At 38.0% G+C, this 27392-nt stretch overlaps 1 protein-coding gene across 2 annotated transcripts in view; it reads left to right on the top strand.

Annotated features, from left to right (window-relative positions):
- Positions 1-27392, top strand: part of MAP3K5 (mitogen-activated protein kinase kinase kinase 5) — a 227165-nt gene that overhangs the window by 116044 nt on the left and 83729 nt on the right. For both annotated transcript variants that reach the window (XM_055535729.1, XM_055535728.1), the window contains exons 8-11: positions 5289-5401; positions 15575-15734; positions 18380-18533; positions 24804-24911. In XM_055535729.1, the coding sequence (XP_055391704.1) occupies positions 5289-5401; positions 15575-15734; positions 18380-18533; positions 24804-24911 (535 nt within the window). The remainder of the gene's footprint in view (positions 1-5288; positions 5402-15574; positions 15735-18379; positions 18534-24803; positions 24912-27392) is intronic.

Below are 27392 nucleotides of genomic sequence, written 5' to 3'. Positions count from 1 at the left end.
CAGGCTTCCCTGTCCCTCACCAACTCCCAGAGCTTGCTCAAACTCATGTCCATCGAGTCGGTGATGCTATCCAATCATCTCATCCTCTGTCGTCCCCTTTTCCTCCTGCCTTCAATCTTTCCCAGCATCAGGGTCTTTTCCAGTGAGTCAGTTCTTCACATCAGATGGCCAGATTATGGAGTTTCAGCTTCAGCATAAGTCCTTCCAATGAATATTCAGGACTGATTTCCTTTAAGAGTGACTGGTTTGATTGACTGATTTCCTTTAGGATTAACTGGAGAGAAACTTAAAGCAGAATAAATATTCAATAGTTTTAAAATGGCTAGTATCTTCCCCTGATAACTCAGTTGGTAAAGAATCTGCCTGCAATGCAGGAGACCTTGGTTTGATTCCTGGGTTGAGACGATCCACTGGAGACAGGATAGGTTACCCACTCCAGTATTCTTGGGCTTCCCTTGTGGCTCAGCTAGTAAAGAATCTGCCTGCAACACAGGAGACCTGTGTTCGATCCCTGGGTTGGGAAGATCCCCTGGAAAAGGAAAAGGCTACCCACTCCAGTATTCTGGCCTGGAGAATTCCATGGGCTGTATAGTCCATGAAGTCAAAAATAGTCAGACACAACTGAGCAACTTTCACTTTGACTTCAGTACTCTTTCTGATGCTCTTTTTGCAGTTCAGGGCTTCCAAATGGACTCACTATCCTTTAGCCTGAATACTTTTAATGCTTTTTCCATGCAGATCAGTTGGCAACCAATTCTGCCAGTTTTTGCTTATTTGTACCTCTTCTTTTTTTCATCACTCTGAATATGTCATTGCATTATCTTTTGGCTTCCATAGTTTGTATTACAAAGTCAGCTATCAATTTTATTCCATAGTTTGTATTGCAAAGTCAGCTATCAGTTTTATCAATAAAATTGCTATAAAAGTGCAATAAAATGCCTCCTTTGAAGGTAATATATCTTTATCTCTGGCTGATTTTAAGATTTTCCTCTTTGTCTTTGATTTTAGCATTTAGGCTGTGCTTATTTTATCTTATCCAGCTTGAAGTTGAGCTTCTTGAATCTGTGTTAATGTTTTCGACAGTCTTGGAGTATTTTTGGCTTTGTGTCTTCAAATACTTCTTGTGTTCTGTATTCTCTCTTCCCTCTTTCTAGGGCTACCATGATACATATGTTAGACCATTTAACTGTGTCTTATATGTCTCTTACATTCAGTTGTGTCTTTTCCCCCTCCCTTTTTCTGTGTATCAGTTTACAAACTGTTTATTGACGTTTCTTTTTTTTCTTCACCAAGTCCATCTTCTCCTCTGTCTGCTAAGTCACTTCAGTCGTGTCCAACTCTGTGTGACCCCATAGACAGCAGCCCACCAGGCTCCCCTGTCCCTGGGATTCTCCAGGCAAGAACACTGGAGTGGGTTGCCATTTCCTTCTCCAATGCATGAAAGTGAAAAGTGAAAGTGAAGTCGTTCAGTCGCGTTTGACTCTGTGCGACTCCATGGACTGCCGCCTACCAGGCTCCTCCATCCATGGGATTTTCCAGGCAAGAGTACTGGAGTGGGCTGCCATTGCCTTCTCTGTCTCCTCTGTCTAGTCTGCTATTAAACCTACACAATGAATTTTTATTTTCAGGTGTTATATATTTCAGTTCTAGACTGCTTGATTCTCTTTATCTTTTAGATTCCAACTCTAGATTGAAATTGTCTTTTCCTTCATTTGTCCATTTTTTCCACAATTTTCTTCACCATATTTGTAATAATGATTTAAAGTCCTTGTCTACAAACTCCAACATATGAATTATCTGTTGAGTCAGGTCCTCTTGTCTGTTTTGTTCTTTTGTTTATTGGTCATTTTTTCCTGATTCTGAAGTTCTCATAATTCTTTATTGTATGCCATACATTTTATATATAAGAATTATTGAGATTAAGAATGATTTTATTTTCTCTCATAGAAGGCTCTCACTTCCCTCTGTTAGCCAGACATGATAAGGAGCTGATTACCTCAAAAACTGCAGTTGAGTTGAGTTGGTCTCGGTTTCAGTTTTATCAACCCATCTATCTCTGTTTTTGTCCCTGCTTCTTGGTATGACCACCCTCAGCTTTTGATTGAGAGCCAAGCAGTGTTCTATCTTCTTATCCCTGTATACTGTAAACTGCCCTTTGGAGTTCTGAGTTTGAGTCTTTATTCTCTTACATTATAAAGCTCCAAACTTTGGAGGAGATTGTTAGCTATTTGTTGTAGGCTCCTCCCTCTAGTATTTACTTCTCAGTTCAGTTCAGTTCAGTCACTCAGTCATGTCCGACTCTTTGTGACCACATGCACTGTGGCATGCCAGGCTCCTCTGTCCTTCACTGTCTCCCAGAGTTTGCTCACATTCATGTCCATTGAGTCGGTGATGCTATCTAACCATCTCATCCTCTGTCACTCCCTTTTCATTTTGCCTTTGAGTTCTCCCAGCCTCAGGGTGTTTTCCAGTGAGTCTGCTGTTTGTATTAGGTGACCAAAGTTTTGGATCTTCAGCTTTAGCACTAGTCCTTCCAATGAATATTCAGGGTTGGTTTCCCTTAGGATTTGCTGGTTTGATCTCCTTGCAGTCCAAGGGACTCTCAAGAGTCTTCTCCAGCGCCACAGTTCAAAAGCATCAGTTCTTCAGCACTCAGCCTTCTTTATGGTCCAGCTCTCACATACGTACATGACTACTGGAGAAACCACAGCTTTGACTATATGGACAAAGTTGGCCAAGTGATGTCTCTGCTTTTCAATACACTGACTAGGTTTGTTATAGCTTTCCTTCCAAGGAGCAAGCATCTTTTAATTTCATGGCTGCAGGCACCGTCCAACATGATTTTGGAGCCCAAGAAAATAAAATCTGTTACTTCTTCTACTTTTTCCCCTTTTATTTGCCACGAAGTAATGGAACCAGATGTCATGATCTTTGTTTTTTTAATGCTGAATTTCAAACCAGCTTTTTCAGTCTCCTCTTTCACCTTTATCAAGAAGAAGGCTGTTTAGTTCCTCTTTGCTTTCAGCCATTAGAGTGGTATCATCTGCATATCTGAGGTTGTTGATATTTCTTCCGTCAATCTTGATTCCAGCGTGTGATTCATTCAGACTGGCATTTCTCATGATGTACTCTGCATATAAGTTAAATATGAAGGGTTACAATTTTTCCAATTTTGAACCAATCAATTGTTCGTGTCTGGTTCTAACTGTTGCTTCTTGTCCTGCATACAGATTTCTCAGGAGACAGATTAGGTGGTCTGGTATTTATATTTAATGCTTTTTCTTAGTGTAAATCCATAGATATGGAAATATTGTGTCAATAGGTATGCATTACTTTTTTTTGACATTTTACAATTTTTGATAGATATTGGCAAATTGCTGCCAAGAAATAGTGTATTAATTTACTTTTAAATGTGTGAGAATTCCTACTTCCTTAAGACTTTCTCCTCAATATGCATCTTATTATGAAGTGTTCTGAGCCATAAAAAATATAACTTATTAACTTATTGGCATCTATATTTTGCTTAAAATATTTTAAATTGTATTGTTTATAGTAACAGATCTAAAAACAGATCTAAGCCCATTTAATTTTTTCAGTTTGGTTAGTTTGGCACATAGGAAATACTTATCAGTATTTACTGATTGATTTAGGGTTATCTTGCTTTTCGCATCTTCCTTTGAATTTATTAAAAGAATTTTTCCATGATTTTTTCTTTTAGTAAAAATGAAAAATTTATTTGTGAAAGATATTTCATATAATGATATGAATTGGTAGAAAGTATAAATTACTGGTAGAAAGAAAGGTATTAACTCCTTTCTTCTCCTATATCTTTTTTATTTGGACTTTCTACTTGCCTCTGAGAAAACACAAAGACCTTTGGATTTTGTATGAGTCTAAAACTTATAAATCATGTCTTTCCTTGATATGACCTGCTTTGGATATCAGCAATCTGGGTTACATGGTTTTTCCATTTTAGATTTGGTAAACTCCTGTACTTCTGGAGAGAAAAGAAATTCTTCTTAATCATCAGCAGTGATGCAGTTAAACATATTTTTTTCTTATTCCACATGCAAAACTGTTCAAGCCAACTAGTTAAAGTTAATACTTGTTTGAGTTTTGTTTCTTCTCAGAGATACTTTTCCTGATTAAAAAATAAGACCCTTAAAAGGGCACATGATTCTCAATATTCAGAAAATATGTACTTATCCTTTTCAAGTTTACCTTACCATTTTAAAGTACAGAAAATTTCAAGTATGTATAATAGCCAAGAATGTACTCTAATGTACACCATTGTGCCCACTGCCATTTTTGCAATTCCCATCTTTCATTTTCAGTTCATGATTTTAATAAAAATGCTTTTATCTTAGAATTCTAATGTTTTTCCCTACATATCTCTTTACTGTATCATTAAATGTTTATTCACTAGGTATTTAGTCTTTATATCTTTCTCAAATCTGGTTTTTTAAAGTAGAGATTTCATTTTTCATGTTTGTCTCAGTTTTTATTAGTTACTAGGCCATTTATGTTAATTTTGTTCTTCTTCATGCTCTTAAATGAAATAATATTGAGTATTATTGCCTGTTAAATGATGTATATGAGGGGACCCTTGAACAGAACCTATGAAGTGTTACCTTGAAAATACAGTGGATGCACAAGCACTGAAGACTTTTCAAATGCTGAAGCATTTTTAAAGGTAGATAGATTCATGCACATCCAGAAAATGGTTCTCATTCTCTTTGAGCAAAAACTAGTATGCACAAGCACCGTCTCTCTTTTCCTAGTTTCTTATTGCAATTGACATTCTTTATTGTATTTTTATATCGCTCTTATGAAAATGATTGTTTCAGTATGTTATGTAGATAATATTCCTGATTGCTTTGTGTATTGTTTTTACTTTGTTTACTTATAAAACTTTTCAAAAAACCACTTAACAAATATGCACAGGGTTCTTATCTTTAAATTTTCACTTTTTATAAATGCTCACGCACTCACACACGTACATTCTCTCACGTCCCTGGAAGACTGTTGAAGAGTGGATTTTTTAAAAGGCTGGGGCTGCTATGGTGAGGCTGAGTTAAGTGGGGGGAATGCCATGTTGCTGAGGGTGAGGGTGTGCAGTTACTTAAGCATTAAATCCTAATAGCACACTAGATTCTGGGGTGAAGGCCAGTGGAATATTTTTACTTGCTCAGGCCTTGGAGTTCTGCAAACAGAAGCTATTGCAAACTCAGAGTTTCATGATTGAGAAAGTAAACTTGTACATTTGTGGGTTTTTGTTTTTTTTATAGGTTCAAAAAGGCATTTGAATCAGAGCCAACACTACAGTCAGGAATTAATTATGCGGTCCTCCTCCTGGCATCTGGGCACCAGTTTGAATCTTCCTTTGAGCTCCGAAAAGTTGGTAATTACAGCTTGATGTTTTACATGGAATCAAAAAAGTGGATCCAACTCAGTGCAAAGAAAAAGGGTCTTTCATAGATAGTTCCTTTGCTTTCTGTCTCATCTGACTTCCTGAAAAAAATTATATCTCCTTATTTAATGTTTCATGCTATTGTGCAGAATCTTGATATTGGGATGTAATTAGGTTTTTAATGTATTTCACCTGATTCTAAAAATCCCCTAGTTGATATTTTTTTATTCCCTCTCAGTATGTGTATGTTAGTCTTTAGTCCTGTCCAGCTCTTGGCGACCACATGTACTGTAGCCCGGCAGGCTGTTCTATCCATGGGATTCTCCAGATAAGAATATTGGAGTGCACTGCCATATCCCTCTCCAGGGGGTTTTCCAGAGCCAGGGCTCCAACCCGGGTCTCCTGCACTATAGGCAGACAGCGCAGACAGTCTTTACCTGCTGAGCCTCCAGGGAAGCCCATTCCTTCTCAAACTCATATTAGAAATAGGGGCTTTGCATTTAGCCCACAACTCCTGAATAACGTAGTAGTATTCTATGGAACATCAAGAAAGTTTCCTATTTTAGGTTAATTTTGTTTTCCTGGTGCTGAAAAAAAAAAAAAAAGGCAAGAAAGACTTCTGATACTCCCTGTGTCTGTTTCTCATGCACACCTGCCCTATGACTTCAGCGTTGTTTCTGGTAGAGCCTCCCAAGACCCTAGAACATCAGGTCAAGCAGATGGAGTCTTGGCAGTGACTGGTCTCCTCAGAGACCATCTCTGAATTGTAGCCATTGATATAATGTGCTTTTGTCCCTTTTATCAGTGGGCATTGTCTTACATGCTGACCCTTCTTGGGAATTTTTAAAGATTAGGACATCTTAAGTGAATAACTTTTGTATGATTTCCTTGGTTCTTGCTTTGATAACATTTTTAAGGTTCTAGATACTGAATACTGTGTAAGGTAGTCAAATTTTCTGTCTCTTGAATGTTGAACTGTCTTTTTGCAGAGAAGCTTTCCAACTCTCATAGGAGTTTTTACTACAGACAGAAATGTTTTTCCATGGTTTTTGTAGAGGAAAAAAAATTGATCTTAGTGAAGCTGTGAATTATATGTAGATGAAACTTTTCTTTTAAGATTTCTAACTGGACAATGTTTTTAATCTTTCATAAAGAAAAAATGAGCCCTGGGTGCTTTTTTTACACTATTTGGGAAGGGCTAATTAAATAACCATATGTATATTCTGGGAAATCTTTGAAGGCAAGTAAATTTTGAGTATTAAATTCTTTTTAAAAGCCCAGACTAAAAGAATGATACAGTGTTTGTCGCTGCTGGATTGCAGTGGTATTCAATGCACAAAGTTTTATTTGAATTCATTTTTTTTTAAGCTAGAAAATGAAATCAGAAAAAATACACTGCAGTGTGTACTTTTCAGAAATTATCATCATAATAAAATTCTCCATCTAAAGTTATTTTTAAAACTCTATACTGATCCTATGTATTGAGCTTCCCTAGTAGCTCAGTTGGTAAAGAATCTGCCTGCAATGCAGGAGACTGAGTTCAATCCCTGGGTTGGAAAGATCCCCTGGAGAAGGAAATGTCAACCCACTCCAGTATCCTTGCCTGGAAAATCCCATGGACAGAGGAGCCTGGTGGTCTGCAGACCATGGGGTCGCTGTATTAGTGATCTAAAATGACTTGTATTACTCTGTTCTTGAACTTGAGGTTGAAGCCTCCATATCATTACAGAAATTGGCATTGATTTGCATGTGTAGGTAGAGCAGTAACATAGTGGTTTGAAATATACCTGTCCTAAATTCTCTTTTTTAAGTTAAATGTAGATTAAGATGGTCAGCACTCTTCTAAGGGAGTAGCTCTTAAATGTTCTCACTACAAAAACAAATGGAAATTATATGACATGATGGAGGTGTTAGCTAATGCTATAGTGATCATTTTTGCCAGATACATGTGTATCAGATCAACATGCTGCACATCTTAAAATTACACAATGTTTCTGTCAATTATGTCTTTGAAGAACTGGAGGGAAAAAAAGGATGATCAGCACTCTGAGGTTTGAGGAACTGTGATTAATGGAATTTTGTAAAGGAAACACACTTCAACTTTTTCCAGGAAGAGCTCATTCATAATACACATTGAACAAGCATTTGAAAGCATATGAAGTTGAATTTTTAATTTGGAAATTGCAAAACTTACACAGACTTAAAATATGACTTGACAATGAATTTTTAGTTCCCATAAAGGCTAAATTTTAGGCTTCTAAAATACTGTGATATACACTGGAAAATGTATGTCCTTAAATAACTGAAAGGGGCTTCCCAGGTGGCTCAGTGGTAAAGAATCCACCTGCCAATGTAGGAGACATGGGTTCTATCCCTGGGTCATCCTCTGGAGAAGGAAATGGCATCTCACTCCAGTATTCTTGCCTGGGAAATCCCATGGACGGAGGAGTCTGAAGGGCTAAAGTCCATGGGGTTGCAAAAGAGGCAGACACAACTTAAAGACTAAACAATGATGATACTAAAAGGAAGTTAAAGCTCACTAACTTAGATTCTACTCATAAATTATGCTAAGAAATATAGGTTGACCTAAAATTAATGTTTATATGGTAAAATAGGATTAAAGGGATTTTCAGGGAAAAACAGGTTGATTAAATGAATATTTTAACATAATAATTGTATTAATTAAAGTAATTAACTTACTAATTAACAACATATTTGAGATATTTTAAAGATATATAGTTGCATTCTTTTTTAAATCATAACTCAGTTCTTGAGTTCTGATAGTATTCATTTTTCTTTATGAAATCTTTTCTTTAGATGTATTTTGAAATTTAGTTATAAAGGGTAAACAATGAAAATTAAGATGTCATGAGATGATTATTAAGCCTGAAGCTTTTCAAACATATTATCTTAAGTTTAAGAATTCTAATGTTAAGAATAATTCTTAACTGTTATCATCTGTTGACCAAAGACTGTTAATTCTAGTTTTGTGTTTGTTTGAGGTTATGGCTAATTGTTTCATGATGTGTTTTCAATATCCCAGTTTTTGAATAATCATTGGTGTTTGTACTGTTTAGAACTAGGATTTGGAAACAACTGCATCTTTTATCTTTATCCTTTTTTCAGCTTCACAAGACTTAAAATTAATAAGCTTTAGTTAAATAAAAGATGTTTCTCCTGTGTTCTGTGGAATTTTCAACCATGAGACACTTTATGAGATGATGATGTAATAAGAGAACAGTGTGATTGGAATTGAGACAAACCACTATTTGAATCTTATTTTCAGGGCGCCATAAAAATAAAATTTGTGTTACTGAATATAAAAATCCAAGACTCTTAAAGGATAATCAAGAAAAAGAAATCAAAACAAAACTAAAATCCATCACCAACCACAAAACAACTCATTTGCTGTCAATGGAGGTGACCAAATTCTCAGAAAATTTGAAATTATAGGGAACAAAGTACAATACTTTCCCTTCCTTTTAAAGGGATACTATAGTTCATCCCTGGAGAAGGAAATGGCAACCCACTCCAGTATTCTTCCCTGGAGAATCCCATGGACAGAGGAGCTTGGTGGACTACAGTCCGTGGGGGTCTCAGAGTCAGACCTGATTGAGTAGAGCATAGATTATCCAGTTGAGGAGGTAAAGCTCTTCTTAAGATATGCTACATACTAACTGTATATTTTTAAGAATGTATTCTTCAGAAGAATGCTAGCTGATAAAGTAGAAGGACTGATGAAACTGATAATGATAGTGATGCTAAAATAATGATTCTGACAAGGATCATTGATTAGAACTAACACCATTAGGATGTTTATTTTTTTTTTAATTTTCATTTGCCATATTTACATGAAACCCAAGCTCACCAGCAAATTGCTTACCAATCACAAAGGAACAATGCACCCATACCCTCCAGGGGTCTAGCCGTCAGTGATCCACCCAGCATGGCTTGATGGCTGGACTTTTGCCAGCTGATACAGAGAACGTGAAGTAAGCGGCATCTCCTGTGAAACATTGTTGTCCAGTCACCCAGGCATGTCCGACTCTTTGCGACTCCATGGACTGCTACATGCCAGGCTTCCCTGTCCTTCACTATCTCCCGGAGTTTGCTCAAACTCATGTCCATTGTATCAATAATGCCATACAACAGTCTCATCCTCTGTCACCCCCTTCTCTTCCTCCCCTCAGTCATGTGAAATAGTCTCACCAAAAATGTTTAACCCAAGCCTTAAGATTTAACATTCAGTTAATAGAATCACTGTTGGATAGAGAAATAAGTCAGACAACACCAAGAAATGCTATCAGCCAGATCCAGAATGTCAAGACATTCTACAGGACTCCCTGCCTGGTCTCTTCAAAAAGTCAATGTCATGGAGAAAAGTATGGGTGGATTGGTTAGGTTAAAAGACATTTCAGTTCAGTTCAGTCGCTCAGTCATGTCCGACTCTTTGTGACCCCATGAACCGCAGCACGCCAGACCTCCCTGTCCATCACCAACTCCCGGAGTCCACCCAAACCCATGTCCATTGAGTCGGTGATGCCATCCAACCATCTCATCCTCTGTCATCCCCTTCTCCTCCTGCTCTCAATCTTTCCCAGCATTAGGGTCTTTTCAAATGAGTCAGCTCATTAGAGACATTTTTTTAAAATGCAATTAATGATTCCTGTTTGGATTCCAGTTTGAAAAAACAAAGAGAAAAACAACAAAAAGCTATTCAGTTCAGTCGCTCAGTCGTGTCTGACTCTTTGCAACCCCATGGACTACAGCACTCCAGGCTTCCCTGTTCATCACCAACTCCCAGAACTTGCTCAAACTCATGTCCATCGCATCAGTGATGCCATCCAACCATCTCATCCTCTGTCGTCCCCTTCTCTTCCTGCCTTCAATCTTTCCCAGCATCAGAGTCTTTTCCAGTGAATCAGTTCTTTGCATCAGGTGGCCAAAGAAATTTGGGGAACGGTCGGGGAATTTGAATCAGGACAAGATATTAAATAATATGAGAGAATTATTATTTTTATTAGGTGCAATAATCAAATGCGGCTTCCCTTGTAGCTCAGTGAGTAAAGAATCTGCCTACAATGCAGGAGATTCGGGTTCGATTCCTGGGTTGGGAAGATCCCCTGGAGAAGGAAATGAAACCCACTCCAGTATTCTTGCCTGGAGAATCATATGAACAGAGGAACCCAGAGGGCTATAGTCCATGGGGTCGCAGGAGTTGGACACGACTAAACGGCCACCACCAAGGATTTGGGAACATGAAATCAGTTACTAAAAATATCTAACCATCTAAAGACCTGTTCCACCAGTTTCCCTGGAGCACAGAGTGCCTCATTCTCCACCCTGAATTCCCCTCAGGGGGTGTTGAAGCTCAGCAGCCAGGGTTCAGTCTCCACAGAGGCAGAGGTCAGATGCCCTTGTTGTTGTTCAGTTGCTGACAAGTGTTCAAAAAAATGATCAAGGAGAATGTGTAGGAGAATTTTTATACTATGACACAATATTTGAGGGTGAAATCTGTAATTTTATCTGAAATGGTTCAGCCAAAGTATTCAGGGAGATGAAGCAATAGCAAAATGTTAGCAGTTGTTGAAAATGTGATCATTGTAGTATTTTTCTACTTTGATGTATGCTTGGAATTCATCACAATGGAAAGTTAAGCTGGTAACAATCTAACCTCCACCGGGGCTGTGTGACCTTCAACAAGTTGCTCAACATCTCTAGGCATTTTTTTTTTTCCATCATTGCCAAAGGGACTAATCTTTAACTGATTGTGTGGTGGTTTTGCTTTTCAGTCGTTCTGTTGAGTCTGACTCTTTGTGACCCCATCGACAACAGCATGCCAGGCTTCCCTGTCCTTCACCATCTCCCAGAGCTTGCTCAAACTCATGTCCATTGAGTCGGTAATGCCATCCAACCATCTCATCCTCTGTCATCCCCTTTTCCTCCTGCCTTCAATCTTTCCCAGCATCAGGGTCTTTTCTAATGAGTTGGCTTTTCCCATCACGTGGCTGAAGTATTGGAGCTTCAGCTTCAGCATCAGTCCTTCCTATGAATATTCAGGATTGATATCCTTTAGGATGGATTGGTTGGATCTCCTTGCAGTCCAAGGGACTCTCAAGAGTCTTCTCCAACACCACAGTTCAAAAGCATCAATTCTTCCATGCTCAGCCTTCTTTATGGTCCAATTCTCATATCCATACACGACTAGTGGAAGAACCATAGCTTTGACTATACAAATGTTTGTCAACAAAGTAGTGTCCCTGCTTTTAATACATTGTCTAGGTTTGTCATAGCTTCTTCTAAGGAGCAAGTGTTTTTTAATTTCATGACTGCGGTCACCATCCACAGTGATTTTGGAGCCCAAGAAAATAAAGTCTGACACTGTTTCCATTGTTTCCCCATGTATTTGCCATGAAGTGATGGGACTGGATGCCATGACCTTCGGTTTTTGAATGTTGAGCTTTAAGCCAGCTTTTTCACTCTCCTCTTTCTCTTTCATCAAGAGGCTCTTTAGTTCCTCTTTGCTTTCTGCCATTAGGGTAGTATCATCTGCATACCTGAGGTTGTTGATATTTCTCCTGGCAATCTTGAGTTCAGTTTGTGCTTCATCTGGCTCAGCATTTCCCATGATGTACTCTGCATATAAGTTAAATAAGCAGGGTGACAATATACAGCCTCGATGTACTCCTTTCCCAATTTTGAGCTAGTCCATTATTCCATATCTGGTTCTAACTGTTGCTTCTTGACCTGGATACAGGTTTCTGAGATAGCAGGTAAGGTGGTCTGTTATTCCCATCTCTTTAAGGATTTTCCAGTTTATTGTGATCCACACAGTCAAAGGCTTTAGCATAGTCAATGAAGCAGAAGTAAATGTTTTTCTGGAATTCCCTTGCATTTTCTATGATCCAACAGATGTTGGCAACTTACTCTCTGGTTCATCTGCCTTTTCTAAATACAGCTTGAACATCTGGAAGTTCTTGGTTCATTTACTGTTGAAGCCTAGCTTGGGGAATTTTGAGCATTACCTTCCTAGAGTGTGAAATGAATGCAGTTGTGTGGTAGTTTGAGCATTCTTTGGCATTGCCTTTCTTTGGGATTGGAATGAAAACTGACCTTTTCCAGTCCTGTGGCCACTGCTGAGTTTTCCAAATTTGCTGGCATATTGAGTGCAGCACTTTCACAGCATCATCTTTTAGGATTTGAAATAGCTCAGCTGGAATTCCATCACCTCCACTAGTTTTGTTCATAGTGACTCTTCCTAAGGCCCACCTAACTTCACACTCCAGGATGTCTGCTTCTAAGTGAGTGATCACACCATCGTGGTTATCTGGGTCATTAAGACCTTTTCTGTCTGGTTTTGTATATTTTTGCCACCTGTTCTTAATATCTTCTGCTTCTGTCAGGTCCATACCATTTCTGTCCTTTATTGTGCCCATCTTTGCAGGAAATATTCCCTTGATATCTCTAATTTGTGTTGTTGTATGGGTTGAAAAGAGTTACCTTTTCAGTGTGCCAGGCTAGGCATATAATGAGTGTTCAATAAAAATGTCATACCTTTCTCTGTTAAAACAGCTGCTGCAAAATATAAAAACTATGATAGATAGAAACTAAACTATTAAAAAACTTTTCAATTATTAGAAGTCAACCAGTTCTAATTAGAGCATTGTCAACATTTAAATTGCCTAAACAGATGATTGAATCAAAGAACTGGTATTTAAAACAGCAATGACATGCTGTTAATTGCTTATAAATTTTGCCAAAATTTTTTAAATAGTGAAAAATAGCCAGATAGTAAGGACTTGGTAAAAAGATAGAATCATCCATCAGCAATAGTGCTTTAATAATTTGGTCCTAACGATCAAAAACCTTAAAAGTGCTATAGCCTGGGACCAAGCATAACACTACCTCTGAGACTCTATCCTATGGAAATAATCCTAATTATGGAACAAATATCATGTACTAAGATATTTATTCCTCTATTCCTTGGATGCGTAGGTGGAGGGGGCTTGGGGAGAAAGGGATCCTAAATATAAAAAATTAGAGCCATATTCTTAACTCCAAACTTAAAAGATTACTATCTCCTGTAGAAACAGGTTTCATACATCATGTGGAAAGACCATAAATGCTAATTCATAAAAGATATATAAACATATGAAGACAGTCAATCTCAAAGGTTTGAAAAAAAAGCATGTTTCCTTTTGTTCTCCATTACATTGGCAAAGATGAAAGGACATAATATTACCCATAATGTGTGCTCAGCCACTCAGTCATGTCCAACTCTTTTCGACCTCCTGGACTGTTACCCGCAAGGCTCCTCTGTCCATGGGATTTTCCAGGCAATAATACTGCAGTGGGTTGCCATTTCCTATTCCAAAGGATAGTCCCCACCCAGGGATCAAACCCACATATCTTGTGTCTCCTGCATTGGTTGGCAGATTCTTTACCACTGCACCACCTGGGAATCCCACTACCTATAATATCAACACTAAAATGAGCATATCTCTGTCCCCAACAAGTTCAAGTTGAGGATTTTATTACAAAGAAATAATTGAAGAAGTGCACAAAGCTATGTGTACAAGAATATTTATAGTGATAAAAAGCAGCTACCATCTTCATTTGGGTAAATAAACCATGACCCATCTGTATACTAAAATACTATTTGCCATTAAACAAGAAATACATTTTGCCCAAATGCTGAATGATTCAGAGTCGCATCATTTGAGCAAATTATGCTAAGGCCAAAGTTAAGATGACCCTCATAGAGTGAACTTCTGGCATGTGAGAATAAATCTACATTTTAATTTTAAAACTAATATAATTTTACTGTTAAACACTTTCATAGTCCCTGTTTAAATGTTTAAATGGTCTGATGCTACCTTAGTCCTACATTCATTGTTCTGAAAGTATGAAACAAAAAAAAAGAAATATTCATATTCAACTGAGGTTGACAGAGACACACAGTTTTAGTATCTAATTTCCCCCCTACACTTTCTTCTTCCATTTATATTTGTTGTATTTTTTCTGTCCAGGTAGGATATCATAGATGTTGTTGTATACACGTGCAGTTTTTTTTCATCTCATGAAATTTTAAGGTGGCAAAGCTGTTCTCTTTTTAAATTATCATCACAAAATGTGAATTCCCAAATGGACTTTTTCCTAAAATACTCATGGCTTAAGTGGAATTATATAATAAAAAACAGCATAAGGTTTTTTAAAGGTTGTTTTGTTCCATTAAAGCATAATTTTAAAAAAAAGGTAAATTCATGACTCTCCGAAAATATTAAAGATTCTATTTAATTCAGTGAACATGGAAACAGTAAGAGGCTATGTCCTGTTTAAAGTGCTTTTAAGAAGCTAATGTTAGTCATTCAGTCACGTCTGATACTTTGTGACCCCGTGGACTGTAGCCTGCCAGGCTTCTCTGTCCATAGAATTCTCCAGGCAAGAATGCTGGAGTGGGTAGCCATTCCCTTCTCAAGAGGATCTTCCTTGGAGATAAGGTAATCATAATTTAACAAAGAAATCTTAGAATCAGATTTCTGAGTTTGATTTTTTAAAAGCTAGTTTATAACCAGCCAGTTATAAATATTAGATATTGTTTCACTAGACAGGAATGCAAAACACAAATTAACAAGGAAACTTCTCTAAGCCTGAGATCATTTATTGTTGTTATTTAGTCACTAAGTCGTGACCAACTCTTTTGCAACCCCATGCCTTGTAGCCCACCAGGCTTCTCTGTCCATTGGGTTTCCCAGGCAAGAATACTGGGGTGAGCTGCCATTTCCTTCTCTAGGAAATCTTCTGACCCACGGATGAAACCTGCATCTCCTGCATCAGCAGGTGGATTCTTTACCACTGAGCCACCAAGGAAGCCCATATACAAACATATATAATAATTCTGGAATGATGTATATCATTGTGAAGTTGGCAGTTATTTGGAGGTTTTCAAATTGAAGGGAAATTATCAGTTTTTTCTGTGTACCTTTCTGATTAGTCTTTTTTTTCTCTCTCTTTTACAATGAACTTAAGCCCTTTTAAGAATCAAAAATTTAACAAAGGTATTTTAATCTGAAAGGAGGAATGAAAGCTTGCTTTTTAATAAAGAAGTCAGCTCTGCCTGCCTGTGGTGTGTTTGTAACGTTCTTTTTCCTATTCATCTTCTAGGGGTGAAGCTAAGTAGTCTTCTTGGTAAAAAGGGAAACTTGGAAAAACTCCAGAGCTACTGGGAAGTTGGATTTTTCCTGGGGGCCAGTGTCCTGGCCAATGACCACTTGAGAGTCATTCAAGCATCTGAAAAGCTTTTTAAACTGAAGACACCTGCATGGTAATAGTAAACTGTTAGGCGTTTATAGATTTATTTTTTATAAAAGCTCCTATCACTTGTTTCTAAATTGTTAAATATGTTGAACTGACAATTAGGTGATTTTATTTGCTTAGAGACTGAAATGCACAATCTAGAGGAAAAAGTGATTGATGCTCGTAAACAAAATGTATTGATTGTAGGTTCTGATGACTTTAGACACAGGTGGTATCTGATGGCCACCAAGCTTAGCCTTTCCATCACACTGACCAACCCACTAGCCCAAGTGGCCAGTATCTCCTACTTGAATTATACACACACCTCCAACTTTACATGTGCAGCTCTAATCAGCAGATTCACAAGCTTCTATCTCAGCTTCCCAGTCTCTGCTCCAAACATGTGCCCTCTGTTTCCTTCATGATCTAACTTCCCTCTTAGGACTCTCATTCTTGAGTTGCACTTCTTTGTTACTTAGAATTTCCTAACACTTTTAGATGTTGCGTATATTGTGTGTGTTTTTCTAATTTCAAATAGTTCTTGGGATGCAACCAAGTCTCATCACTATGGATGTGGTAACTGGAAAGATTAAAACAAAATTCCATCTGCATTTGAGACTATTTTTAGTGCTAATTTTATTATGCATCTCATGTAATGATTGACTATTAGCTTTAAAGATTTTTAAAGGTTAACTGTGAGATGTAGAGAACAAACATATGGACACCAAGGGGGGAAAAAAGGAGTGGGGTAAATTGGGAGATTGGAATTGATATATGAACACTATTAATACCATGTGTAAAACAGATAATGAAATAGAACCTACTGTATAGCACAGAGAACTCTACTTAATGCTCTGTGGTAACCTAAATGGAAAGGAAATCCAAAAAAGAGGAGTATTTGTGTATCTGTAGCTGATTGATTTTGCTGTATAACAGAAACTACCACAACATTGTAAAGCAACTATACTCCAATAAAAAATAATTTAAGAAAAATTAAGTTTACCTGTGATATCAAGAAAGGCTCAAAGCAGCTCAGGACTCAGGCCACTGATGCTTTGTCATCAGAGGGACAATTTGAGGAGATGCCCAACACAGTAGACCTTTGTGACCTTTTAAAGCATTGGGTCACATTCAGGTCTCCCTCATTAGCAGATACTTCCCAGCATCACTCCCATAATGATCTTTCTAAAATGCATGTCTGAGCCTCCCCTTCCACTAAAATCTTTAAATCAGCATACTTTAATGACTCCTCACAGCCTAAGGGATAAAGTCCACCTCCTTGGCGTGGCAAAGGTTTGCCCTCAGTCACTAAACCTCAGTCCTTGTCACACCCCGAGATTTACACTGCTCTCTGTTTACACTGAGCTTGCAAGATTCTGGCTTCTTACTGCTGTGTCTCAACACACGATGAGCTTCATCTTCCAGCCCTCTCCTCCACCTGGGGAGCATTCACGGGTCATGTCTATCCCTAAATCCCACGCCAACCTAAGACCCTTCCCCACAGCCAGACAGAAGGTGGTGGATGTTGTTACATAGACTTCTGTGTGTGATCCACTTGTCTCCTGAACCTTTTTTCTTCTGTGTTTAGTCATATTTCTACTGATACTCCTTTATGACTTTTGGCAGTTTTATCTCCGTGAGTTAAAGCTCCATGGGCATTTATTTCATGGTGCTCCGCACCTTTTACTTTTCTGTCTCCTTGGCCCTGCGTGCAGCTTGAGGACAGGGTTGTGGTGTCAGTAGCACGCTGACAGCAGGCATTCAGCGAATGACGTGAAAATAAATGAACCAATAAATGCACATACATCCCATGCCGTCAAATTGGTTGTTGCTTTATGACGACCATCCCGATGTTGGTTGAGGAGGAGGCTGGAGCACAGATACAACGTTTCAATTAGAGGTCTCTTGGCCTTTGTTAACAAGAAAACAGGCATTATTTTGTGCCGTAGTGACAACAACCACAAAACAATGTTCTGTTCCCATTAATTTAATGTTAATTCCATGTGTGTAGTTTATAGTTTACAAAGTGCTTGCATGCCCATTATCTCATATAATTATCTTACTTCTCATATTTTCCTGACTTTTTTCTTCGAGGCAACATCTGTCTTGCAATTTAAGGATGTTCATATAATGCATATGAGCTGAGTTACTTCAGAGCAAAATAATATTTCTTATGATGGGCCTATTTAGAAAGATTTCCCAAAGGAAGATATTTTAAAGCAAATGCATTAACACTTTATTAAGTAGAATATATGCATTACTTTATTTATTTTTTTAATTTTTAAGATATTTATTATTGTTTATTTATTGGGCCCCCTGCATTGGAAGTGCAGTGTCTTAGCCACTGGACTACCAGAGAGGTCACTAGGCTTTACTTTAAAAGTCATGTTTTAAGTAGATGTTTTGTTCAGTCCACGTTATGTAAGCTGTCTAAGCCTTAGTTTCCTCATCTTTAAAATGGGGGGGAAATGGCCTACTTTATTGCCTTTTTGTGAGTTTTAAATGAGATAATGTGATAGTGTATGACATGTAACAAAAAATGAAGTTTGGTGACTTGGCTTGTATAATTATTAATGTCATGTTTAAATTACGTTTACAAAGTAAGACTGGGATATGTGGGAATAGGTAGTTCTAATTTTGCCTATTACAAGTTTTATATCGTTTAATTTTTAGGTACCTCAAGTCTATCGTAGAGACAATTTTGATATATAAGCATTTTGTGAAACTGACTTCGGAACAGCCTGTGGCCAAACAGGAACTTGTGGACTTCTGGATGGATTTCCTGGTCGAGGCCACAAAGACAGATGTCACTGTAGTTAGGTTTCCAGTAAGTACTCTTCACTTAACTCTAAGGACGTTTATGTTTTGTTTCCTTTCTTTAAAGAACATCTTGCACTTGTGACTGTAACAGTATTAATGTGCTCTTTTTCATGCACAGCAAGTGAAGATGGTCATCTGGTTAAAATACTTATTTTCTACAAATTGGTGTGCTTTAGCTTACTTTAGAAAATAACTGTCACAGTCAGAGAAAGAAGATATGTTTTCATGTTTTTGCCATGACACTTGGTGGTTTCCTTTGATGAGTTGTAATGTGTGCTTTCCCAGGAAAAGATTATCTCTTAGCTCAAGAAGTCAAGATATCTTCAGATCAGATGAATGGGTGCTTTTAATTCATACTGCAGTTTTGTTGACATTGTCACCGTCAACATCGTCAACATTATTGTGGTGAAAAGTGTCAGGCTCACCTGCATTGTTACTCCATCACTACCACTCACTACCCATGTGGGTCAGAGTTAGATGAGGTGTCGCTTTCTACAGTGCTTTAGAGCAGGGATCCGCAACCTCTGGGATCTAATGCCTGATGATCTGAGGTGGAGCTGATGTAATAATCATAGAGATAAAGTGCACAATAGATGTAAATATACTTGAATCATCCTGAAAGCTCCCCACCACCACCACCCCCCGGCCGGCCACTTCATCCATGGAAAATGTGTCTTCCATGAAATTGGTCCCTGGTGCCTAAAAGGTTGGGGACTGCTGCTCTAGAGGATGGGAAATGATATTTCATAGGTCTGGTCTGCAACTCATTATGCCTAGTTTCTATCAGATTTAGATATTTAAATGTATAACACACATACACACACTTTAAAAATATATTGTCTACCTTAGCTCATTCCACACCCATCCTGATAATTCTTGGAAAATCATCCAAAGCAATGTAGCTTTAGCACCCAATTCAAGAATTACTGGCAACTGACTGTATACACAGACCTCTTCCCACGTCAAAGTGATGCCAGAAATCTGTTTGAGCTCTGTTAGTCTCAGTCCTTCATACTCAGCGGTGATGACAACTCTTAATTCTTTTTATAAAATCTTGTTTTCTAGTGCTCGTTGGTAGGATCAAATGTTTCATTTGATTAAATCTATCCCTGGCATTAACACACTTCCTTTGCTCTTGCTTCCAGAGGAAGCCATAGCTCAGCAGGATCTTTCGTTGAAAAGGCTTTCAAACTATAACACTTCACTCTGTTTTCTATCCTGGATAATGTGTAGCCTAGGAAAATACTTCTCTCAGAATGGGCTGGCAGCTGGCCTTTAGCTGGTACTTTGATGATAGTAAATGTGGTAGTGAAAGAAGACAGCACAAAACTGAAGTATTTAATCAACTGTTGACTTGATGGACTAAGAAAGTTGGCCATGAGAGGAAACCACTTATATTAGAAATTCTGAGCTAATTTAAATCACTTTAATGTGAATTAGTTTGTCATAATTGAATGTAAAAAAAAAAACAAAAAACAAACCCAGAAAATAGTGAGAGAGAATTTAGGAGAATATACGTGTGTGTGTGTGTGTGTGTGATGTTCAGTCATGTCCAAGTCTTTGCAACCCCATAGACTGTAGCCTACCAGGCCTCTCTGTCCCTGGACTTCTCCAGGCAAGTATACTGGAGTGGGTAGCCATTCCCTTCTCGGGGGGATCTTCCCAGCCCAGGGGCTGAACCCAGGTCTCCTGCATTGCTGGCAGATTCTTTACCGCCTAAGCCACCAGGGAAGCTAGAATATAGGTGTATACTCCAGGAAAGAGAGGCTCTCTTAAGCAAGAAAGGGACCTATAAGCTCCACAGGCAAATATTAACCAATTTGATTCAATTAAAAGTTCAAGTTTTTGGTCATCTTAAAAAAAACCCACCCTAAATATGGCAAATGCTAGAAAGGAAGAGAATATTTAACACTAATGCTGCAAAAGGATCAAGCACCCAATATGCAAAAACCAACACACACAAACAGAACAACTCCCACAAACTGATAAGCAAAAGAAACAGAAAAATGGCCATAATCCAGATTTTTAACTGCTCTTGAACAATGAAAGGATGGACAATTCATAATTGCCTTCTTTCAAAAACAGTAATCTCCTGAGCCAACTGGATGCTACCGTTTAGGATGTCAGTTCCAGTCCCATTCATTCTGTTTCACTCCCTGCCCTTTCTCACCCAGCCCACTCCCTGCAACCATGGAGTTTGTTACCCACCTTCTATTGCGTAGAGAAAGGCAAGCTTCTAGAACCTGTGGTTCTATGTCAGTCACTGTAACTATTTGTGTCCTTAGAGTAGCATCTTCTATAACCCACACTTGTGAAGGCTGCATTAGGTCTTGATAGGGGTGATTACCTTATTTTTCATTGGAAATGGGTTTGACCAGGTAGCTTATATTAGAAAATATTATTTAATTGGTTTCATTTATCTCATTATCATATCCATTCTCACGCTTCCAAGAAATAGCAATGACTCGAGGCAAACGGAAACAGACCAAAGTTTCTTTGGAAAATGAAGAATCCCATCATTTGGTATTATATTGGGTTCAGTTTGATTCATTCTTTTTCCTCACCTCTCTTCAGTGTACATTTTCTTTCCTTCCTACTTTGATAAGTTAGGAGACCATCAAGCCATCAGATAATGTCAGGTGAGAGGAAGAGGAAGTGGTACTTTCACAGTTTCTATAGGAGCTTAGTATGTACGTCTGCTTACTGTCTCCTCTTAGAGTCTACAGGCCTTGCTGTCTTCCTTTATACTTCAGAATTTAGTAGTTAATTATAATGTTAACTGGTAGAAAAGACAAGACACTGAAAGCAAGAATACGTATACTCCCAAGCGAGTTGTATTTAGCTGGTTTCATCAAATTGCATCCTTTTTCTTGTCTTTAATCAGCCTTTCTGTGACATCCACAAGGCATGCTACAAATCTCCTCATGTTTTGCCATTTCAATAGCAGTTTAAAGGGCTCAGCAAGCATTTGTTGTTGTTCATTCACTCAGTCATGTCCAACTCTGCAATCCCATGGAGTGTAGCACGCCAGGCTTCCCTATCCTTTACCATCTCCCAGAGCTTGCTCAAACTCATGTGCATTGAGTCAGTGATGGTGTCCAACCATCTCATTCTCTGTTGTCCCCTTCTCCTCCTGCCTTCAATCTTTCCCAGAATCAGGGTCTTTTCTAATGAGCTGAAGAAGAGTGGCCAAACTATTGGAGCTTCAACTTCAGCATCAGTCCTTCCTTTGAATATTCAGGGTTGATATCCTTTAGGATTGACTGGTTGGATCTCCTTGCAGTGAACTGCAAGGGACTCTCAAGAGTCTTCTCCAACACCATAGTTCAAAAGCATCAATTCTTTGGTGCTCAGCCTTCGTTGTGGTCCAACTCTCACATCCATACATGACCACTGGAAAAACCATAGCTTTGACTATACAAACGTCTGTCAGCATCGTTTGTCAGCAAAGTAGTGTCCCTGCTCTTAATACACTGTCTAGGTTTGTCATAGCTTTTCTTCCAAGGAGCAAGTGTCTTTTAATTTCATGGCTGCATTCAGCATCTGCAGTGATTTTGGAGCCCAAGAAAATAAAGTCTGTCACTGTTTCCATTGTTTCCCCATCTATTTGCCGTGAAGTGTTGGGACCGGATGCCATGATCTTCATTTTTTGAATGTTGAGTTTTAAACCAGCTTTTTCACTCTCCTCAACAAGCTCTTTAGTTCCTCTTCACTTTCACCTCTTCACCACCATATTGGGTGGTGAATGTTGGGTTTTAAACCAGCTTTTTCACTCTCCTCTTTCACATTCATCAAGAGGCTCTTTAGTTCCTCTTCACTTTCACCTCTTCACCACCATAAGGGTAGTGTCATCTGCGTACCTGAGGTTGTTGATATTTCTCCTGGCAATCTTGAGTTCAGCTTGTGATTCATCCATCTCAGCATTTCCCTTGAGGTATTCTGCATATAAGTTAAACAAGCAGGGTGACAATCTGCAGCCTCGACATACTCCTATCCCAATTTGGAACCAGTCCATTGTTTGTATTCGGTTCTAACTGTTGCTTCTTGACCTGCATACAGGTTTCTCAGATGGCAGGTCAGGTGGTCTGGTATTTCCAACTCTTTAAGAATTTTCCACAGTTCGTTGTGATCCACACAGTCAAAGGCTTTAGTGTAGTCAATGAAGCAGAAATAAATGTTTTTCTGGAATTTTCTTGTCTTTTCTGTGATCCAACTGATGTTGGCAATTTGATCTCTGGTTCCTCTGCCTTTTCTAAATCCAGCTTGAACATCTGGAAGTTCTCAGTTCACATACTGTTGAAGCAATCATTAGACAATAATAATTGCAACCAGTTTTTTTTTTTCCTAATCTCAAGATAGGTAATTCATAGTTCAGATTTTATCTGTTAGAACTATTTGAGACAACAATAACGCTGTCATTTAAGAAGACAGGTGATAACCTGTGCTGTGCTTTTCTAACGTTAGATAGCATGCTCACTTCTTTAGGGGACAAGGAAAGTTCTAGTCCTCAGTGGAGTCTTGGGTGCTGTTTTGGGAAACCATTTTATTCCCTATTATTTATTTTAATTTCACAAACACTGGGATACTCACATTTGAAAGCACTGTTTTTACCAGGCTAAGATTGAAAAGTAATGATTTTCATTATTAATCAGTGCCACTTAGTTCTCTGTTGATAGGAATTTGGACCTTGATTCGCCCAGCACGTTTCTGAATCAGGCTGTGTTCCCCAGCGAGCTCTTTGCTGTGTGTTTATTTGTGGCATATGCTCATTTTCATCACCAGAGCCTGACCAAGAATTCTTTATGCCCTTAAGGATTTTTTACCCTTGATTAAAGAAAATATTGTCTTTCTCATCCTCTTTTTCTAATTCTCTGTACCTTAACTTGAATAAAAACTGTTCCATTTTCTCTGGTATTTTATTTTCTTCCCAAATATTCCTGCTTAAGACCACACAGGAAATTTGTGCTGAATAGGTGCCTTTAAGTGTCTGTACAAAAAGTTAATATCTGAGGCACCTTTGGAATCAATGTAGGTGTGGTGTTTCGGTGCTATTTGCTCCTAATATGATATGTTAGTAATAATGTAAACATTGTCCAGCCCTTTGATGGAGACTCTCATCCCACTTGTAATATATCCTCAGATACTCTTCGAAGTAGGAGCTAGTTTTATTTCTCTCTTTTTCTCTCACAAAGCTAAATATATCATTATTGAAGGTACTAGTTTGAGGCTGCAAAAGCATTTTTATTATTTCATACAATTATGTCCATTTCTTTGGCTCATACATAAAACTCTTGCAATACTAATCAAAATCTTTTGTCAATCCATTTACAAGGGTATGAAAACCATACTACTACATCTTTCTGATAAGGTGTGGCCACAAAAAAATCTAAAATAAACGTGATAGTCTATATATGGAATCTTATGTACATAGAATTATTTGTTCTTTTACCACATTCTGCCTTTCTTTGACACATTTGCATTTATAGAAATAGATTATGGGAAAAGAATATGTATAACTGAATCACTTTACTATACACCTGAAGCATTGTAAATCAACTATACTTCAATAAAATATTAAAATTAAAAAAACTAAAAAAAGAGAAATAGATTCTGTATTGATTGTAAATAAAATAAAAGCTTTATATATATATAAATAAAGCTTTATATATATAAATATATCATATATAGCATTAGTAGATTCCTTACTGCTGCTGCCGCCGCTGCTAAGTTGCTTCAGTCGTGTCTGACTCTGTGCGACCCCATAGATGGCAGCCCACCAGGCTCCCCCGTCCCTGGGGTTCTCCAGGCAAGAACACTGGAGTGGGTTGCCATTTCCTTCTCCAATGCATGAAAGTGAAAAGTGAAAGTGAAGTCGCTCAGTCGTGTCCGACTCTTAGTGACCCCATGGGCTGCAGCCTATCAGGCTCCTCCATTCATGGGATTTTCCAGGCAAGAGTGCTGGAGTAGGTTGCCATCGCCTTTTCCAAGTAGATTCCCTGGGGATAGGCAAACCAACATAAGGACTTCAAAAATTTATTTCCAGTTTCTTTAGCAATGAAAGGTGATGCATTATTGTCACTTATGGTAACTGTTTAATACCATGAATTGCTCAGAGCCTCATAGGATAGCAAGAATCTGAAGTTAAAATAGTCTTACTCCAGCTTTGGACTAAACCTTATCTGTTAATCTCTTGTGTCAGTGCAGGGTTGTTATAACAACTCTAAATGGCTTAAATCTTAAGTCAATAATACTAGTTTCTTTGCCTTATGTTTTGAAGGTATTAATATTAGAACCAACCAAAATCTACCAACCTTCGTATTTGTCTATCAACAACGAAGCTGAGGAGAAGACAATATCTATTTGGCACGTGCTTCCTGATGACAAGGTAAACTGTGCGGTCATTAAGACAAGAGCGTTAGTAGTGAAAGATTTTATACCTTCTGGCATTTATATATTCCAGCGAATGTCTGTATTAGTTTAGAAGAAATAGCTTCCTGTGTATTTATTTTGGCATAGATGTATTTGGTAATATAAAACGGGTTAAATTTTGGTTATGGATTTCACTCAATAAAGTATAATTCTGCTGTTTGGATTTTTATTATAGATGGCGTAGCCATCCAAAGGGCACTCAAAATGGCACCATTTTGTAAAAAATGATACTTTTATTTATTTATTTATTCATTTTTGGCAGCAATTACTTGGGAGGTTGTTTGTGTTGTATTAGGGAATTGTGATATCGCAGTTTATAGTAAATATGTTTTTGATCTGGTCCCTATTTCTGGCACAGAGTTCCTAAAACCCTTGGAATTTCCTGAATGCTGAGAGTCATAAAGATGACTTTTGTTATGTTACTGAGGTAGTACCCTGAAAACACCTAAGGATGGGGCCTGATCGCCAGGGGAACCAACCAGGAGTTTGGAGGATTGGAACTTTCATTCCCATAGCCTGATCTCTGGGAGGGGAGGAAGGCTGGAGGTTGAATCATTGACCAATGACCAATGATTTAATCAAACATGCCTACGTAATGAAGCCTCCAGAAAAACCGAAAAGGATGGGGTTCAGAGAACTTCTGGGTTGGTGAATACTTGGGGATTAGGAAAGAGGGGTGTATGTGGAAAAGGCATGAAAGTTTCAAGACCTTTCTCCATATCTTGCCCTGTGCATCTCTTCCATCTGATTGTTTCTTAATCATATCCATGTATAATAAGCTGGTAATCTAGTAAGTAAAATGTTTCTCTGAGGGAAGGGATCCTTGGAACCTCCAATCTGTACTCCACTTGGAGTCATGCCATCATGACAAAATTGATCATAACTAATATAACTATCTATATACATCTTATTAACCTTGTTTTTATAAAGTACAGTGTTTTATTTGTGCTGTGCTTAGTTCCTCAGTCATGTCCTCTTTGAGACCCCATGGACTGGAGCCCACCAGGCTCCTCTGTCTATGGGGATTTTCCAGGCAAGAATACTGGCATGGGTTGCTGTGCCCTCCTCCAGGGGATCTTCCCAACCCAGGGATTGAACCCAGGTCTCCATTACCAACTCAATGGACATGAGTTTGAGTAAACTCCATGGACAGTAAACTCCTGGCAATGGACAGGGAAGCCTGGCGTGCTGCAGTCCATGGGGTCGCAAAGAGTCTGACACAACTGAACAACTGAACTGAACTGAACTCCTGCATTGCAGGCGAATCCCTTACCAGCAATGTAAAGTGTTTTCTTTACATTATTTTAAGGTATATGCATACATGTTCTCATAAGCAGAAGTAGAGTGGTCATCCAGTTGAAACTACAAAATTTAAAAAGTTAGAGACATGAAAATTGTTATCTGGGAGAGGAGATTTTCAAAAGCTTGATTAGAAAGAGCAGGGTTATACAAGGACACGTAGAAACAGGACAGACCGGGGCTAAAGGAATGAGCGATTAGCAAGTCCCAAAGAAGAGTAGAGAGCCAGAAGTTATTTGGAAGACAGAAAAAGAACAGAAAGTAAGCCAGGAATTTTTGAAAAATGAATACTATTTCCAGTTGTCACTATTTTTCTTTTTCTGGAGGTTCTGTGTTCAATACAGTAGCCTTGTGTTGATTCTTTTATGTTTGTGACAACTGTAGAGACAATTTTTATGTTATGCTAATAAATAAATATATTAGGATATAAACCAGTGCCTTACGTAGTTATAGACGTAGGCTGTGAATTGTCCTGCTTCCATTTTTACTATATTTTGATCAAGAAATACTACATTTGCCTTGTCCTCACTGCTTATTACCTTCAGTGTTAAAAATGTCCCTTGTTAAAAATGTAAACTTTTAAAAAATGGATCTGTTTCCATTTTAAATTGATGTCAGTATTTGTTGTTCTATACATAAGTATGTATATTCATTATCCCTAGTTCTAGCCATAGTGTATTCATTACCACTGTATTCATTACCACTCTATTGTTTTAAATAGATGTGATACAATTGGAATGAGGACAAGCAATGAAGATTACTTTATTATTTTACTAGTTTTAAGCAACTGTAATAACTATAATTAAATAACAGATGAGCAACAGGTTTAATAGGTTTTAATGTTAAATAGGAAGTAGATTTTTCTTGGAAGGGTGTCATAAAATGTTTAAATTTTTCCTTCTAAAAATAGCACAACCTAGTGTTGCTTTTTGTTGATTTTATTTACTCCTTTACTTCTTGTCCCAGTACTTTCATTGTAAAATGTGGGGTGGATGGTTATATGAGCTAGTGTATACTTTATATTGCTACTTTCAAAACTTGAAGATCATTATACCAAGTCCCAAGAGTTCAGGGACTCTGTGGTCAGAGGCAAATTCATTGAAGTCCCAGTCTTTTAACAGTTCTCCCTGGTTGCTGC

The sequence above is a fragment of the Bubalus kerabau genome, chromosome 9 (genome assembly GCF_029407905.1).
Source record: "Bubalus kerabau isolate K-KA32 ecotype Philippines breed swamp buffalo chromosome 9, PCC_UOA_SB_1v2, whole genome shotgun sequence".
Classification (NCBI taxonomy): domain Eukaryota; kingdom Metazoa; phylum Chordata; class Mammalia; order Artiodactyla; family Bovidae; genus Bubalus; species Bubalus kerabau.
This window is presented reverse-complemented; position numbering and strand designations above follow the sequence as displayed.